The following is a 13,941-nucleotide window of genomic DNA, read 5'->3' as shown; positions in this document are numbered from 1 at the left end:
AGAATTTTTGGCACATTGGAAAGAGGCTTAATGTAAAGTCAGCTTTTTTTTTTTTTTTTTTTTTTTTTCCTTTCCTTTTTTTTTCTGAAACTCTCGTGGTTCTGCACAGCTCTGGCAGTAGCTGCAGGACTCCTCACAAATGCTCCAGATGCAACTGTGAGCAAAAGGATTAGCAATGCATTCTGCAAAGGGGATGCCTTAGGAGCTCTCATCTCCCTCTAAAAAGTACTAAAGACTGACATGGAACAAATAGAACAACTTTCTGCAAGCAGAAAGAAGAGCTTCAGCTTCCTCTCAGTGGACAAGAAGAGCAATGGCTATCGGACCCTCGTGGGATTTTTGTGCATATTCCCTGTGGTGGCTTTGCTGGCTGTCATGGGAGATCCAGCTGGAGCTGCTGTTCAGAAGAGTCAGGTAGGGAAAAGATCAAACTGTAAAAAGCTTGGAAGGGGAGTGGGGATATCGTGTGTGTGTGTGTGTTGTTTTTAGAAGACTGATAAATTCAGGAAGCAATCTAACCGATGTGTAAGTAAGGCAACCAGATTTATGTCTATTCAAGCTGCTTTTTGCAAAGGATCCTGAGAGGATGCATCTAAATGAAATCAGATTGCTAGAGGTGTGTACACAGCTTGCAGACGGCCAAGTGGTGCCTGCACAAAAGCTTTGTGTTTGCCCTCAGAACTTGAGCTCTCCTGAGCACCTCTGCTCTCCCAGCCCGCTGTGATGTGGCACACACACATTCTGGTTTCTGCAGCAGCTGAGATTCCTAGGAACTCCAGAGGCAGGGCTCATGGTGTAAGATTGAAACTGGGAGTTGGTGCTGGACCTACAGAAGGTAGTAGCTATGTTAACTCTTTCAGGGCCTATCTGTTAATAAGATAAGCTGGGACAGACTCGGCTTCGGGTGGAGCTGTAGCAGGACTCTGGGACTCTCAGAGGTTGATCTTAATCTTCACTTTTAGCTTAATTTCCTCTTTCAATTTTATAAAAAGAAACAATTCAAGAGCTTTTATCACTTCCTGCTGTTTGTGTTTATGATGACCCTGGCAGTAGCATCCCTCATTTGCATCATGTATTCAGGGCTCTTCTTAACTTGGTTCTGAGCCACAGAGTTGTGTTGCTGTTTAGTTTGAGTGGGGAACTGCACAACTAGGAGAGAGAGAGGAAAGAATTACATTCATTACAGTTCAGTGAAGTAAATTAATGGAGGCCTGACTGCCCGGGGTGAACAATATAGACGAGGGATGCTGACCAGTGTCTGCCTTTATCTGTGTATATTTTAGTGTTTGTTGAAATTGTTGAGGGAGTTGAAACATCTGTCCTTCTTGCGGCATGTCCCAAACTTTTTGAATACTTAAGACCTTACTCCACAGTCTAGTGGGCTTCCTCCTGGGAATTGCTGACCTCTTCTCCAGTTCTGAATATTCCCATAGTCTCGGCTCTTTGGCATCCAGACAGATCCTTTGATCCAAATTACACTGTGTAATTTTTAACTAGATCATTCCCGTTTCTGTCAGAACCTTAAACCTGAGCTGCAGCATGTGTGTTAGGCATTGGTTCTGAGTTGAAAAGCTGACTGTTTTCTTATACCCTACACTGGTGCAATTTATAGCCCCATGGCAGAGAAGGCAGAAGCAGTGCTCATCACTCAGGCCCTGCAGCTGGTGGCTCAGTGCTATCACAACGTGGAAATAACACCAGTTGGGCTGTGCATACAGAGGCCAGAAAGAAATGATCTGTGTTCTGCTGGCTTTGCTAAGGAGCAGGGGGATCTATCACAAACAGACAGCTACCACAGGGTGTTAATGTCTGACCTCATCCCCTTATCAAGACTCCTGAGTCAGAGCCTGCAGACAGAGCAGGAATTCCCAGTACCAGCAGTCCTGGGCTGGTGATGCCAGAACGAGCGTGCAGTCAGGCCCTGTGCTGGCAAGGGATCAAAGAGAAAGGAACAGAAGAACATAAGGTAGGATTTGCCAAATTCTACCCTACTAGAAAGAGTTGCAAAAAGGAGGATAATACCTTACTATCCCATAATTATGAGCTAATCTTCTCCAGGCTTCTCTTACAGCTCCAGCAGAACTGAGCCTACCAAGAAATACAGGTTATCCAGACAGGCCCCAGCGTAGAGCAAACTAGGTGACAAAGGTTAAAAGGGAGAAGTGACCCCGAGTGCTCGTTCAAGAGCAAATTGGCATTGGAAGGCTCCCAGAACTGTGATCAAATAATGCCCTGCCAAAAGCTTGCAGCTTTGAAGGTACGATAGCTAGTGTCTCTCTGTGCCATAGGTGACACTGTGTGGCCTTTGCATGCCTTACATTTGCTCTGATGAACCCAAATTGTGAGTCAGGCCCTTGGCTGTGCTGACAGACGGGCTACAATAGAAGGCTGTCCCAGAAAAGAAAGAGGCTGAGATTAGAGCAAGCAGAAGCCAGTGCAGCATGCAGACATTAGCAGAAGAAACTGGTTTCCTGTTGGGATAGAGTCCCTCAGCCTTTCTCCAGTCATGACTAGCTGCAGTCATGGAGCGATTTGAGCAGTGTCTGGCAGCTGCAGCTTCTGGCTTCCTGTCCTTCCTTACCATTGGCTTGCTGTAGGACAGGGATCTGCTGTTTTGCCTCTCCAAGCCTTAGCTGTTCCATGTGTAAAATGCAGACTTCTGTAGGATGTGCTGGGAGGTTGGACAAACTCAGACTGGTGCAGCTTTTGTACTGTTGCCACTGTACATACTGCAGTGTTGGTCTCGGTGCCTCAGGAGCAAAGATGACCCAGAGACATTCGGTGTCTTCCTCCTGAAAAAGGAAGCAGAGCAGGTGGACTTCCAGGGATCTATGCTGGTCTCATTCTTTTACCTCTGCTGCTGTAGGTGGAGTCAGGCATGCCACCAAATGTGATGTCTTTTACTGTGTGATGGCTTTAAATGCACTCCAGGGTTTCCAGGGCTCCAATTTACTTTGAAAGCATTTCAGATCCACAGCCCAGCTTTATAAAGAGCTCTCGCACAAAGGGTTGCCTGTTTGACTCATTTATCCGGTGCTTCATTTCTTCTGCGGTTAGGCTGGAGAGCAACAGCAAAGTGGAAAGGAAACGAGGGCTTTTCAGGAAGAGCTGCAGCTCTGCTGGGGCCAGAAGCTGTCTGAGGCCTTGTTTCTGTTCCATCTGTGCTGCTCTCCAGGAGAGGAGCAGCTGCAGTGCCCTGTCCTGGAGTTATGCAACAGCTCAGGGGAACCTACAGCACCGATGCTCTGGGAGCCAGCACCGAGGGGTGCTGCTCCCTTCTTGCACCTTAGTGATACCCCAGGAATTCATAGCAAAGCCCCTCTTTTGCTCTGCCTTGGTTTTGTTCAGTGTGCTCTGACAGGCACTGAGCAGCCGGTGTGCCAGTCCCTTCTCCTGGACACCATGAGGGAGGGCTGCCCGTGTTCCCCAGCCACCACGTGCCCCACACTTGGTAGGTTTTCTTCTGTGCTGTTCTATCCTGCAGTCTCTCCCACCTCCTTCAACCTCCTGTTTTGTCTTTTAAGGAAGGTGCCACATCATCACCTGGTCTTCGTGGAGCAAGCACCTCTGCTTTGTACAGCCCAGCTTTCCCACCTCAGCCTCCAGCACGGAGAAAGCGATACACGATCACACCGGGGCACTTGAAGTGGGATCACTTCAACCTGACCTACAAGTATGGACTTGCATCAGCCCTTACATCTTTCTAAGTGACCGTGGGCATGATATTAACCATACGAATACTGCTAATCCATTTGTCAGTGAGTGGATAGCTGCTAAAGGTGCTCTAAAGCAGGAATTTTTTCTACTAATGTCCACCTCTCACCTTGGCTGTGTGCTGAGCATCCCCACTGTGTTAGAAGCAAGTAGCACATGTGGCAGCAAGCTGAGACTAACAGTAAAACTGTTAGGGGGCAAATTGAGGCTTCCCAGAGCTAGGGCTGCCCGCAGAAGGTAAGGAATTGAAACTGGCTCTGCTGTGCTGTTATTTTTAGAAGAACTCCATCTGAACCTAAGTCATCACTGAGGGAAATTGCTGTTGAAAGGTTCTGTGATTTCAGGAGGATGGAGCTCCATTAGTGTTGAGTGCTTTTAGGAATCACTTTCTTCCGGCTGTCTTCCGGAAAGCACACCAACTCTCAGGTTACTAATAAACAATAAAAAGCCTTTGGCAGTTCTAGGGTGAGTGAATACTAACCCCACTGTTTTCAGACTTTTCTGCCAGTGAAAGTGGCTGTTGAGCATAGCGGTGGAGCTGTGTGTATGTGTAGTGCTGGTGCTACCAACGAGCAGGCTGTTACTCAGAGTCAGACCTAATGGACTGCTGTGGATTTTCACACTGAACTTTCACGTTGCTGCCTGGCTGTACTGCTAGCATTAGATTTGTTAAATCCCGTGTGGTGCTTAGCCTCAGGGCAGCACGCTTCCTGCATTCAACAGTGGCTGAACAGCCCCTGAAACTGTTTGTTGAGCTGTGGTGGCAGCATCCTGGACAGATGATTTTTCTCTCTGGGAAAATATCTATGGCATTGGTGAATGTTTTCAGGAGAGCTAGTGTGAGCTCAGAGAGAGCAAGGTTCGGGAATCCCCTTGGAAGCAGTTTCAGAAGACGAGCCCTGGCAGGTGGAATGGGGCTGTCCTGGTAAAGCTCAGGCTGTCAGGAGTCCTGGAAGTTTGACTGGAGAGGCCAGCTGATTCCTGCTGGCTAACAGAGCCATGCATCTTCTGGGAAACAATGGTGCCAAATCATTTTTTTTCCAATGCCTAATGTGCTAACAAAGGCCTTTTTAATGAGGCTGCTGACTCCAGCCTCTCCTTTAAAGTACAGAGCAAGCCCCAAACAGAGCTCTCGAGGGAGAGCCGCCATCCCCAGCAGGTAGGCAGCAGGGCTGGGCTGGCAGGTCTTGTCAGATTCCTGAAAGCATCCCAATTGCTGCACTGCAGGCAATTTGCTGAATGCAGATCTGCTTTTGGGGTAAGGTAGGTTTCTAGGAGCCTTGTGTACCTTATTGTGGTATAGACAGGGGTTCTGCCATCCTTCACTAGATTTTCTTACAGTTCAGCTGTATCTGTACCTTCAGCCTAAGCGAAAGCCTTAGTTTCTCTCCCAAGTGATGAGATTTTTCAAAGGAAATCTCTTGTTTTGCTCCCAAACCTTTGGAGCCCTCTTTCAAAAGTTCTGCCTAAGAGCATTATAGCTCAGCACGTGCGTGTGCGTTGTAACTGCGGTGATGGGAGGAGTTGTTACCTGATGCTGGAAGGCAGTTGCTTTCTCTTCCAGCAGCGCTGCACCACAGACAGGTGTTAGGATAAAGTGGATTTCCAAGAGAACCTTGTCTAAAATATTCTTAATATCCAGTCCAAGCTACTCCTGTGTGAACCTATTAGAGTGCATGGAAAGACTTGATTGCCTGATGCAGCCCTGAGAGCCTTTGTCTCACATGTGGGGAGGGACAAGCATTTTCCTGAGGTTGTTCTGTGTCCCTGCAGAATCCTCTCCTTCCCGAGAAACCTCATAAATGCCAGGGACACACGCAAGGGGCTAGCAGCTGCGTTCCGGATGTGGAGCGAGGTTTCACCGTTCAGCTTCAGAGAAGTGCCACGCCACATAGATAGTGACCTGAAAATAGGTGAGCTGCACAGCTGCCTGCACTGACAGGAGGCTGTTGTGTGCGCCGTCTGTCTGTCTGCTGCTCTGTCCTCTTCTTCCTGTCCTTCTGCCCCTACCACCACGCACAAGTCACCTCCTGACTTTCTCAGGCCTAGAAGAACGTTAGCACTGAGCTCCTATCTGCTCCGTCTCAAACCCAGCTGTACATTCTCCCTGGGATTTATGGCCTGTGTGCAGTAATTATTTCTTGTGCAGATGGCAGCAATATTGAAGTAACAAGAAGAGTTTCCAGTGTTTCGCAATAAGCAGTTCAGTCTGCTGTTGCATGAGGCTACTTCCAAGCACATGATAAACCTTCCCAGGGGCCTGTCCTGCTACCACTTGCGAGCTCCAGGTGGCCCCATGCCAGTGGACACAGGGTGCATTGTGAAGCTGTTGTGGTGCTAGCAAAAAGTCAGCAAGCAGCTGCAACTGTAAGGCTGTTTGTTCGTTTGCATGTAAAATTGAATGACTGCATCCTGGGGTTATCATCTCGCTGTCCTGAATCTTGGGGTTATAATCACACTGTCCAACTTCACTCAAAAAAAAAAAAAAAACAAAGTTTCCTTGTGATTTTGCAAAGAGCACTGAGCATTCCTTTCTGAAAAATAGATTCCTTAGTGTGCACTGGGGACAGCTCCAAATCCAAGGTCATCACTGGGCTGAGCCTAGTTTGCCTCACAACAGTTTCTTTGCATTTATTTTTCCTGTTGTGTTTGTAAGTTGAAAAAAAAAAAAAAAAAAAAAAGTGGGATACAGTAACAGATTTCTTAGTAAACCACAAGTTTACATGTCTCTGTCCTGGATGGGCTTTCCTGCTAGATACACTAAATCTGTTTCCTTTCTCATAGGCTTCTACTCCATCAATCACACAGACTGTCTAGAGTCTCTCATTCACCACTGCTTCGATGGAACAACAGGGGAACTTGCCCATGCCTTCTTCCCACCCAACGGAGAAATCCATTTTGATGACCATGAATACTGGATATTGGGAAATACCCGGTTCAGCTGGAAAAAAGGTACTATGTATCTCAGGGAGAACGTTGATGATGCCTCTAAGATTTAGACCTTTGTCCTGAGTGCCAGTTCTGCCAGATTCTCTACCATAGCAGCCCAATTCCATGCTTTTATTGCAGATAGTTCAGCAGCTGATTTGCATACAATTCAGCCACTTCTGTAAAACAGTAATAACAGTTCTGACTTCAGAAGGCGAATGTGGGGCTAGTAGTACTTGTTCCAGTTACTGCATCTCTGCCCAAAGCTGAGCTAGCTCAGGTATTGGCTCAAAGGATGGAAAAAAAGTAGAATAAAATTATTGTTCTTCCAAGTCACGTCAGTGAGATTTAGCAGAAGTCTTTAAGAGCCAAAAAAATCCACTGACTAAGGATTCCTGTTTAATGTGCTGATAAGTTAAGCACATGTGCAAGCTACCCCCTTCAGACGCTCTCTTTCCATAAGCAGTTGGATTCAACACAGGAATTGTGCGATACTGCTGTGGCCTCTCATTATGCAAGATACCAGGATAGGTGTCAGTAATAATAGCACCTCTTTTGAGTCATCCTTCAGCTAAAATCCATCCTGTCTGGAAGCGGACTTCAAGGTGCTACTGAGAAGCTTCGGTTCAGCCCCACAAGCAGAAGTCAGCTGGAGGCTTTTTTAAGCTGGAGCGTTCCAGCTAGCAGCCTCACCCCCAGGCAGTCAGTTCCAGTTACAACTCAGGGCTGCAGGAACAAAGCAGCAGAAAGCTGCCAGGAGGATGTGAATATTACAGGGCACTTGGCCCCATTTCAAACATTGCTCTTTCAGAGCAGTCCTCCTATAGTCTGGCAAGAACTGCTGATCAAATTAGAAGTGCGTATAAATAATTGGCTTGACTGCACCCAAGCAGCTACAGAGAAGAAAATGGGCAGCCTTTCCTAAGACCACACCTTCTAAGTGCTAAAATATTTCCTCTGGTTTTACACCAGGATTAGCAAATGTACTTTACCACAGTCAGCTTTTTTTTTCCATTTCTCTTCCAGGTGTTTGGCTCACAGATCTGGTACACGTAGCAGCTCATGAGATAGGCCATGCCTTAGGACTCATGCACTCCCTGAACCCCAATGCCCTCATGCACATCAATGCCACTTTGACTGGGAAAAAGACCATCTCTCAAGATGAAGTCTGGGGTATTCACAGGCTTTATGGTAAGGAAGGCAGGGTTGTGCTTGGGATTTGGCAGGACTAGGCTATAAGCCAGGGAGCAGTATCCAGGAGGAATCCTATTCCTTTTTTATGCAAAGTGGAACTAAAAGGAGGTGTAGCATTGTCTGTTTCTGGCACTGATAGTTTCACATGTCAAAGACAGAAGGCCAGCCACAAATACGTTACTGTGGGGTATCTTGCAGGCTTCATGCTCCCACCTTCCCCCACAGCAGGTCTGAAAGCCGCTTGACTGACCCCTCAAACCTTACATCCTCAGCCTGCGCTGAGCAACTCCAGCACAGGCACCGCAGCGTCTCCTTACATCTAGATTGTTGTGCTGCAGCCCAGCACCACCTCTGGGCACATACTCTGAGCCTTGCTTTTGTACCTTGTACTGTGCGTCACCCAAGACAAAAGGCTAATTTTAGCCATGGAGAGTCCCGACAATGCTTTTGGACATTTGCTAACATGAAGGGAAGGGAAAAGCTTGCATGCAAAGAAAGGGAGAAGGCAAACAGCTGTCAATTATTCTCTTGGCTGGATTGGGCTGTTACCAGAACATAACAGAGCTCTGCAATCCAGACAGGCTGTGGGAGGATGCTCTGGAGGTCCAGAACATTTGCCTGCCACTCTTCAAATGCTGCTCTGTTTTTATCACTGATGGTATTGTGCTAAAGTAGCACAGTATCTACCCCCCGTTCTTCTAGTAAAGGCTTCCTGCTCTATTTATTTTACTCCCTTTTTAGTTCCCTTCCCCTCTCAGCACTATCATTTACATTGAGCAATCTGATTTTGGTGAAATGTCACTTTATTATTTCTTCGAGGGAGAGGGAACAGTCTGTCCCACCAGTTGCTCTAATGCCTTGTCTCTTTCTGTTCCAGGATGCAGAGACAGATTATTTATGTGCCCATCATGGGCACGAAAAGGTTTCTGCGAGACACGCAGGAAGCTGATGAAAAAGCACTGTCCCTCCACCTGTGACTTCTGCTACAGTACCATAACTTTTCTTCTGGGGTTTTGGGGGGGGGTTGCAGAGGGAGGAGGTAAAGCTTAGCAGCCCTTGCTGCAGGGGTAGGCAGGATCTTTACACCAGAGACCAGAGGATGCAAGTGACTAGCCCCACCCAGCTCTGAGAAGCATAGCAGAGATGCCCTCCTATGCATCTGAGCCAAATCAAGGCTTGGAATTAGGACTCGGTTATTATGTTGAAATATTTGTGGACTAGACCATTGAACTGTCCCGTTCTTCCCTAGTTTAATTGAACCAATGCTAGGGAGTTTCTGAACACACAACTACTCCATGTGCCTCAGACTGCTTCCCGTTTGGACCTAGCTGAGGAAGTTATGCTGGTGTGTTAAATTGAGAGATAAGAGATGCAGTACAGTACCTGATGCAGTGATGGGACAAGGACAAAACAAATGACATCTAAAGCACAGCTGGACTTGAGCTGCTCCACAGAAAAGGAGATAAAATATGTTAATCACCTTGTCTAGTCTCTCAGTTTTATTAATTCAGACAAGGAACTAATACAGGATCATGTGAACTTACTGCAGCTGTGGAACTGAGTTCTAGATAAAACCTGCTGCCCTTTAGGAGTTGCACCATATAAAATTAGTATCTCACCAGTACAGAGGTGGTTTTTTAGACCAGAATAATGCAAAAATGCAGTAAGATAGCTACAAACCCATGCATTCTAGGTGATTGTTCATAAACAGAACTTCTTTTTCCTTGTATATGAAATGAGCAAGTTGCTTTTTATCCATCTGTGTCAGTTTACATGCCATAAGCTAGTTATCTTTGCATATGAACAAGGTTAAATGTCTATCCAAGAACTGTTCAATAGGAAGTATTTTTAACAAATACTTCTAAGATTCCTTAGGTGATAACATAATGCTATGAAAGTGTTTGGGGATGACTGAATCTTGGTAATGAGATGTGCTAACATTCGTCATTTCTTTCTCTCAAATTCGGTGGACAGAATTCCCCTTTCCAACGGTTCCTCCTACTCTGCCCCCACCAAGGACAAAAACCAAGACTGTTTCCGAAGGCAGGAATGTCACCTTCCGCTGTGGACAGAAGATCATTCATAAAAAAGGCAAAGTTTAGTAAGTGCTGTCATTTATTTCAGTCCTTTAGGACACTTTGCAGCATACATAACAAAAGGAGGAAGAGTGAGGGCGTATGACAAAACATTGTTCGTAAGACTGCCATTTGTCTTCTGCAGCATGTGACTCTTTCAGTTGGCACTCTGAGTAGAAAGAGGGGTGGCACGTTAACTGTGAGAAGGGAATGTGCAAATACTGTTTATAACATTGTGAAGTATTATAACATTGTGAAGTATTATTTTTGGATATTTTATTTGGATAACTGTGATATTTAATTTTAATTGGATAACTCTGGGCAAGTCAAAGTTACTGGCCCATATTCTGCAAAAAAACTGTCTTATGTTTATCCATTCACTAGCTTGCTAACTCTTACTAGTATAGGAGTGTGTTATTTCTAGATGTATCTAAAACTGAGAGAAATATGCCCAAGTCCCTGGGTTAGTTTAGACTCAGAACCCAATTTCCCATTCACTTTCAATAGGATTCCAACTCGTAGATTACTCAGGATAATGCACTGTTAAATCTGCCATCATCTACCTCAAAGAGATAGTAAAACTTAACGTCATTTTTGTTCAAGTCCCATCTGTGCTGCAATGCACTTATTTGAACAAAACTTATTAGCTGAGAGGACAGCTAACAAATGTTTTGCATTGTACTTGATATTTTATAGTTTAATGTCTGTTGTTTTTTCTTATGACAGCTGGTATAAAGATAAGGAGCTTCTGGAATACTCATATCCAGGTTACTTATCCTTAAATGACGATCACATGAGCATCATTGCAAATGCAATTAATGAAGGAACTTACACTTGTATAGTAAAGAAAAAAGAAAGAATCTTGACCACATACTCCTGGAGGATCAGACTGAGACACTAACGAGGGCTCTGGAATAAGAACTTCAATTACTGCTAGTTCTGTTTCAAATTCAGTATGGTTCTTTAGCATTTTGTATTTAATCTTCAGTAGTGTAAACGAACTTCTAAATCAGCCGCTTCCATACCTTGGGCAAGAAAGACTCTGGGACTTGATTACTGGAAAACAAAACTTTTCCAAGTTAGCTTTAATGGTAAATAATTCATTGAGTGCGAGCTGTTCAGAGAATTTTAAAAAATTATAAAAAAAAATCAAGCGTAAGATTTTGCAGTTAACCTGGATCACTGCAGACTGCTGAAAAACAAGACCATAACCCTTCATCAAACAATGGAGGAACACTGATGGCTCAGCTGTGTTGCAATGGAAGGAAAATGACCAGTTATTGTGGGAAGGAAAATGACCAGTTATGCTCTGTAAGTGTTTTGCTATCATTTTCTCAGATCTTGGTACATAGTACTAGAAGCACTTGCAAAAACAAACAAACAAAAAAGACCTAATATTACTTTTTCTTTTAAACAACCCCTTTCTAACTACTCTATTCCACATTTCAACATGTTCAGTTCAGGTATCCGCAGAACATCTTCCCCCCCCACAACAACCGCTGTCCTGTGCTTTGTATTTATTACCTGTATAACCGTAGCCCATATACTGTTTACTTTCATCTGCAGCTCCTCATAACTTGTCCTTTAGGTGTCTGGTCAGTAAACATCTCAGCTTCTTCAGTAGGGGTAAGATAATTTCCGTTAGTGTCACCCCCAGTCACTAAGAGATGAGGTGAATGTGCACATCTAACAGAAAAATAACATTAGCTCACTCGGCAAAGCCCAGCACACTCCAATGCCTGTATCAGTGGAGGATTCATTTGCACAATTAGCAATCCCTGATAGTCCTTACATTCATTAAGTACACAAAAGAAAGATCCTTATCCAGTATTAAAGCAGCCTACATAGTTTTTTGCTTAGGTTCATCCATTTTTACTCGTCCTCTTAGCCTCTTCACAGAAGTTTCTTCCTACTTTGAAGCACCACCAAAACTGCAAAGCACCTCATGGGTTGCATTATAGGTCAGCACTCTAGGAAGCTCTCTGTATTAGGACAGCATAAGTACAAGGGAAAAGTAAGAAACTAATCAGAATGGTTTGTCTGGTACAATTGCAATGACAGTCATTTTACTGGCAAACATTTAGCACGAACTCTGCACATCTTCATTTAACAGACCGGAGCAACACCACGTGGACCTGAGCATCTCCTCTCAAGGAAGCTCTGTCTTCAGGATTTGGAGAAGAGAAACGAGAGCAATGAGCTGATCGTCATATAGCACAAGGGGATGTCAACACTTCAGCTGCACAGATGCTTAATCCTAGGGCAGATCCGAAGCCCTTCATCTCACAGCTTAACACTTTCTAAAACATCATTTATGATTACTGAGTTTCATGCAATTTCTCTAACTGCTGTTTACCTATGTGGCAGTAACCTACCGCTATCTCTGCAGTACTCTCCAGTTGATGCTCCTGGCAGGCAGCGTCCAAGACGGAGTTTGGGGAATAAAGGAATGCCCAGGCAAAACTGAAAGCAGCTGCAGGGTAAATGCTGCTAGCTAAGGACCTGCTTTGCCACCGCCATCCTGTAAGGAGTTAACCACCTTCAAATACTGTCTGTGGACCTGAAGGCCACTGGGAAAAGAAACCAACGAAACAAGTTGCACGTTTAAGACAACGGGCCACTGCCCCGCTCTGTCACTCCTCCGGGATGCCACTGACACAAATCTTCCAGTGCGTACAGCTGTTCTGGCTACAGCTTCAAGGCTAGCTCATCACCCCACACAATGGTCAAGGAACTCAGAAAAAAAAGATTTAAATTTCTGTAAAGAAGCCAACAGCAACAACGACAAATTATACTCTCTCTGTTGCCTGCACAGGAAAATTGCATGACAGCTTCCATTTCTGGAACGTAGATTTGCTGGGACAGAAAACACTTCACAGACTGGGTGAACTCTTCAAGGTAAGCAACAAAACTCACCTTCTCTTGGATTACAATTTGATTTTATAAAAATAAAAACTGAAATAAATAACAACAAAATATGCACCTGAACTACAACACCCCTGTGATTCCATTGCACACTCATGCACTGGAACTTCCACTTTTTTCTAAATGATTTATCTATGCAGATTATCCATGGTTGGTTGAAATCAGTTATTTAAAAAAACATGATTTCAAACTAATTGAACACTACAGTACTGTTCCTGGTGAAATAGACCTGTAAATATTTTCTCTCTTTACTTGCCTTTGCGTAACTTATGTATGATTAAAAGCAAACAACTCCCGTCAGTGTCAGAAGTCCAGATTTGTTAGCCCATGTTGGAAAGAAGAACGCCTTCCAGCTGTATCTGACACCTGGTTAAGTAGTTAAAGATCAGTAATCATTGTGGGTAGAGCACTGTTAGCATTTCAGGATTTCTGTCCCCTTTCACCTCTCATGTATTTAATGAGTAAATAAGCTTTGGATTCAGTTTTACCATCAGAATTACCTTATAATATAAAGATAAAATAGAATTCAAAAATGCATGGGTGCATGGACAGTTAAACTCAGAATCATACCGGGCAAGTACTCAGTGCAAAAACAGACGTTTAAGCCAAAATAGGAGTTGCAATACAGTAACTGAGGGAGAACGGGTATTTCCCTGCTACAAAAAAGAAAAAAGAAAAAGAACAAAAAAATTACACATATCTCTCATAACCATATTACATTTCCATTGTAATGCAGCATGAGGTTTTGTTGTACTAAAAATATCCTGACCAAGATGAATAACCCTTTGTGTCAGGAAATTGCCTCTTCCAGTGCTGCCTGCAACAACATCAAGGAAGCTAAGAGGAAATAATGTCACCAAGTGCAAAATGCACTGTACACCCTGAAATACAAAGTACTCAGTCATGGTTAAGCCTTCACAGCATAGCACAGGCCATTGCAAAATAGCTCTCCCTGTCTGTACGCTGCACTGATGTAACAAAGAAACTGCTTTCAGTGAGTTCCTGATCATCACTCCTCCCCAGCGTAGACAAGTCTTGCTGAAATCATGCATCGTTAACAAACCAGTGGAAAACCTTTTTCTCCTTAGTACTAGGCAATCAGTGA

At 44.5% G+C, this 13,941-nt stretch overlaps 1 protein-coding gene across 4 annotated transcripts; it reads left to right on the top strand.

Moving 5' to 3' along the window:
- The first annotated feature begins 98 nt into the window (after positions 1 to 98).
- MMP23B (matrix metallopeptidase 23B) lies at positions 99 to 13,502 on the top strand. 4 transcript variants are annotated; one of them, XR_004254118.1, is made up of 9 exons: positions 99 to 414; positions 3,525 to 3,673; positions 5,488 to 5,627; positions 6,499 to 6,666; positions 7,669 to 7,833; positions 8,714 to 8,824; positions 9,811 to 9,937; positions 10,638 to 11,222; positions 12,025 to 13,502. XR_004254118.1 is itself a non-coding variant. In XM_032201269.1 (8 exons), the coding sequence occupies exons 1-8, from the start codon at positions 241 to 243 to the stop codon at positions 10,810 to 10,812; spliced, it is 1,209 nt and encodes a 402-aa protein (XP_032057160.1). In that variant the 5' UTR covers positions 99 to 240; the 3' UTR covers positions 10,813 to 13,502. The 4 variants fall into 4 exon arrangements, 3 of the variants coding, with proteins under 3 accessions (XP_032057160.1, XP_032057162.1, XP_032057161.1); XM_032201269.1 differs by having other exon boundaries at positions 10,638 to 13,502; XM_032201271.1 differs by lacking the exon at positions 3,525 to 3,673 and having other exon boundaries at positions 244 to 414; positions 10,638 to 13,502.
- The last annotated feature ends 439 nt before the right edge of the window (positions 13,503 to 13,941 follow it).

Source organism: Aythya fuligula, chromosome 21, assembly GCF_009819795.1.
Source record: "Aythya fuligula isolate bAytFul2 chromosome 21, bAytFul2.pri, whole genome shotgun sequence".
NCBI lineage: Eukaryota > Metazoa > Chordata > Aves > Anseriformes > Anatidae > Aythya > Aythya fuligula.
The sequence above is the reverse complement of the archived record's forward strand: the minus strand, read 5'-3'. Positions and strand labels throughout refer to the sequence as shown.